Source organism: Cryptomeria japonica, chromosome 11, assembly GCF_030272615.1.
Source record: "Cryptomeria japonica chromosome 11, Sugi_1.0, whole genome shotgun sequence".
NCBI lineage: Eukaryota > Viridiplantae > Streptophyta > Pinopsida > Cupressales > Cupressaceae > Cryptomeria > Cryptomeria japonica.
In genome coordinates, this window is record NC_081415.1 from 278709149 (window position 1) to 278712311 (window position 3163).

Below are 3163 nucleotides of genomic sequence, written 5' to 3' on the forward strand. Positions count from 1 at the left end.
TTGTTGAAAAGAAGGGCACATGAAAGAGAAATGTCTGAGTCTGCACTTGGATTTAAAGTTGTCTTGGAGAAATAGGAAAAACAGTGCCAACAATGTACTAATGAACAAAGGGAAATGTTGTGCATAAAGAGGTGTTTGTTGGGTGAGAACTCCAAGGTGAAATAGGAAGAAGAGATGCCAAGGTTCTTTCATATTGAAGTCCGCATCAAGGACAAAAAGGTTCTTTCTTTCTATACATATTCGCAAGCTAACTTAACATCTCATTATTTGGTAAATGAATTGAGATTGCAAGTAGTAGATCACCCACAGCCTTATGTGCTGAGTTGGCTAAAAGTTGGTGTAGAAATTGAGATGAAAAAGCAATCTAAAGTCAAAAAAATTCTAGGTGTTGATTATAAGGATAAATTGTTGGTGAATGCAGTACTGTTAGATGTGTGTGGAATGGTACTTGACTGCCCATGCCAATACTGTCAAATTGCTACAAATTAGAGAAGGCCTAATCAATGTAGGCTAATTTCAGAAGGAAAACCACACACTTTGTGTGCAGATGAGAAGAAAACAAATTTCACCGTGATAAGTGCATCAGAAGCTAAGTGGTTGATCAAATCTAACTTGGTAGGTTTTTCTTTGCTGATGTTGAGAGGCAAAGGAGAGTAAAGGAGCCGAGTTGAAAGGGCTACAAAGTAGATACACTCATCAAGAGCAGCAAAGTGTAAACAATCTGGTGAGTTTGTTTTCAAAATTATTTGTAGAGCCTAAGGGGATGCCCCAAAGAGAGCAATAGAACATGGCTACTAGTTTTACCTGAGTGTCCTTTATCCAGCTTGAGGTTGTAAAGCTAGTGTTATTGAAGAACAAGAAGTCAGAGAGAAACTCAAGAAGTTATTGGACTAGGGAGTGATTAGACCAAGTTCCTCTCCGTGTGGATATCCCACTGTCATAGTGCTGAAGAAGATGGAATGCAGTGGATGAGCATAGATTGAGGACTAAAAAAGATAACCATGAAGAACTAGTACCTGCCACATTGAATCAATGATCTATTGGATCAATTGCAACATGAAAAGTACATGATGAAGTTGGACCTTAAATTTGGATATCACCAATTGAGGGCCAAGGAAGATGTGTGGAACACAACATTCAAAACACATGGAGGGCTCTTCAAGTGCTCGGTTTTCCGTTTTACTTTTACAGTTCTATAATGCACCAGCTGCTTATTTGTGTCTCAAAAAAATGAGGTATTGATATCATTAATTGAGTCTTGTGTTATTTATCTAGATGACATATTGGTATCTCAGTATGTTACAAGAAGAGCATTTGTCTCATATTCAAAAAATCTTTGAGATTTTGAAAAAGAATAATTTGTTAGATGGGAAGAAGTGCTAGTAGCCAAAACTTTGTTGGTGTACCTTGGTCACACGGGGGGTGATGGGGAGATAACAATAAGTCCATCCAAGGTTGAGGCAATTATCAATTGGCCAAAGTCCACAACCCTGAGATATTCATGAAACTTTGTAAGTGCAGCCAGATACCTTGTAAATTCATAAAAGACTTCTCATATATTGCTGCCCCACTGCACGAAGTCATGGACAAAGGAAGGAAGTTCCATTGGCGCAACAGACAGCAACATGCATTTGAAGAGCTAAAGGAGGTAACTATGGCAACAATCCTTGTTCTGCCCAATTTACAAGCTACTTTTGAGGTAGAGACAGACGTCAGCAATTATGGTATGTGTGCAGTGCTACTACAGGAGAGGCTTATCCATTACCATTTAGAAACATTTAGAGAGCCCTTGTTAAATTACAGCACCTATGACGATAAGGAACTATATGCTCAGGTTTCTGTGCTGAAGATGTGGAAGCGTTACCTCATGGAGAAAGAGATCATTATGCACGCAGACAGTAAGCCCTTGCAATACTTGCAAGCACAAAAATAGTCGCAGCAGTCTGGTCATTACAAAAGGATGGGATTAATTTAGTAAATCCATCTTGTGGTCAAATATAAACATGGTGTGACAAGCAAGGCTGATATGTTGTCTAGACCACTGTTTAAAAACTCAGCCAATACTCACTCAAAGATTCTGCCTGCGAGAAATCACACGAAAAACTGTCAAATTTTAGCAAAATTTGTGGTGGTTTTCTAGGAAAAAACACCAAAAAGTTGCACCTCCTTACTAAAAATTGTGCTGCAAAAAGACTCACGTAGCATTTTTATTTAAATTAGAACATGACTTTTTTGTGTTCATTTTTTGGTGGACAACTAACAAACAGCTGTAAACCCTTTCCCACAGCTGAGATTAACTATATGTCATTAATCAATGTTAAAAAATTAGACTTAATCTTCAATTCTTTACTACGCAGATTTATCAAAATGAAATGAGCATAGAAATCGATTTTTGACAAAGTTTAAAGCTTCAATATTTTCAAATTGTCTGAATATTTTGCTCTTACTCAAAATCAACCCATTTAAGGTCATTTGAGACTCAAAGTCAATCTTTTCAAATACCTAAAGGTCATCATGGCTCTTATACCTTACTTCACATCATGGTCCTGACTGTTCTATGATCTTACAATGTACACGAATGCTACCAAACGGTGAGTTTTTCAAATACATTGGATGCTCCCAATTTTTTTCCTCTTTACATTTTAAGGAATTGGAAACTATTCATACAGTTATTCACGCCAAGGTATACATACGACATCTCCAATAAAAAAATATGGGGTACATCTAACTTTTTAATACAAAGATTATAAATAACAAAAAAAATTCATGATATTATGTTTCAGTGTAAAAAATTCTAAAATGTTAAAGACTATAAATGATTTTAAAATTTTACAAGTAAAAAATAATCAAGAGTATCTATTTTTAATAAAAATTAGTTCTATAGATGTACAAGAGATATGATGAGACCTCAAAAGGTGTCGTTGAAGATGCCTGGAATATGAAAGATGGATGGGTTGAATTCATTTTTTGATCTATGAAATATATTTAACTCTAATTATAGATATATATGAAGGAAATCAATAATATGGTCCATAAATTCAGCAGTATGCATGTTTTAAAAGAATTTTTTTTAAATTAATGTATTCTTAATGTTCGATAAATTTGTTGAGTTATTGTGGAGATTTTCCTGAGGTTTTTTAAGTCCCAAGTTTTTAAAACAAAA

The 3163-nt window shown here is 35.3% G+C and overlaps 1 protein-coding gene across 1 annotated transcript; it reads left to right on the forward strand.

The window, feature by feature from the left end:
- The first annotated feature begins 1582 nt into the window (after positions 1-1582).
- On the forward strand, positions 1583-1933 carry LOC131068559 (uncharacterized). Its single transcript, XM_058003773.2, has one exon. It carries the CDS (start codon positions 1583-1585, stop codon positions 1931-1933), a length of 351 nt encoding a protein of 116 aa, XP_057859756.2.
- The last annotated feature ends 1230 nt before the right edge of the window (positions 1934-3163 follow it).

Excerpts from the sequence above, each read along its gene's own strand:
- LOC131068559 (XM_058003773.2), top strand. The coding sequence starts at position 1,583 with ATGGACAAAGGAAGGAAGTTCCATTGGCGCAACAGACAGCAACATGCA.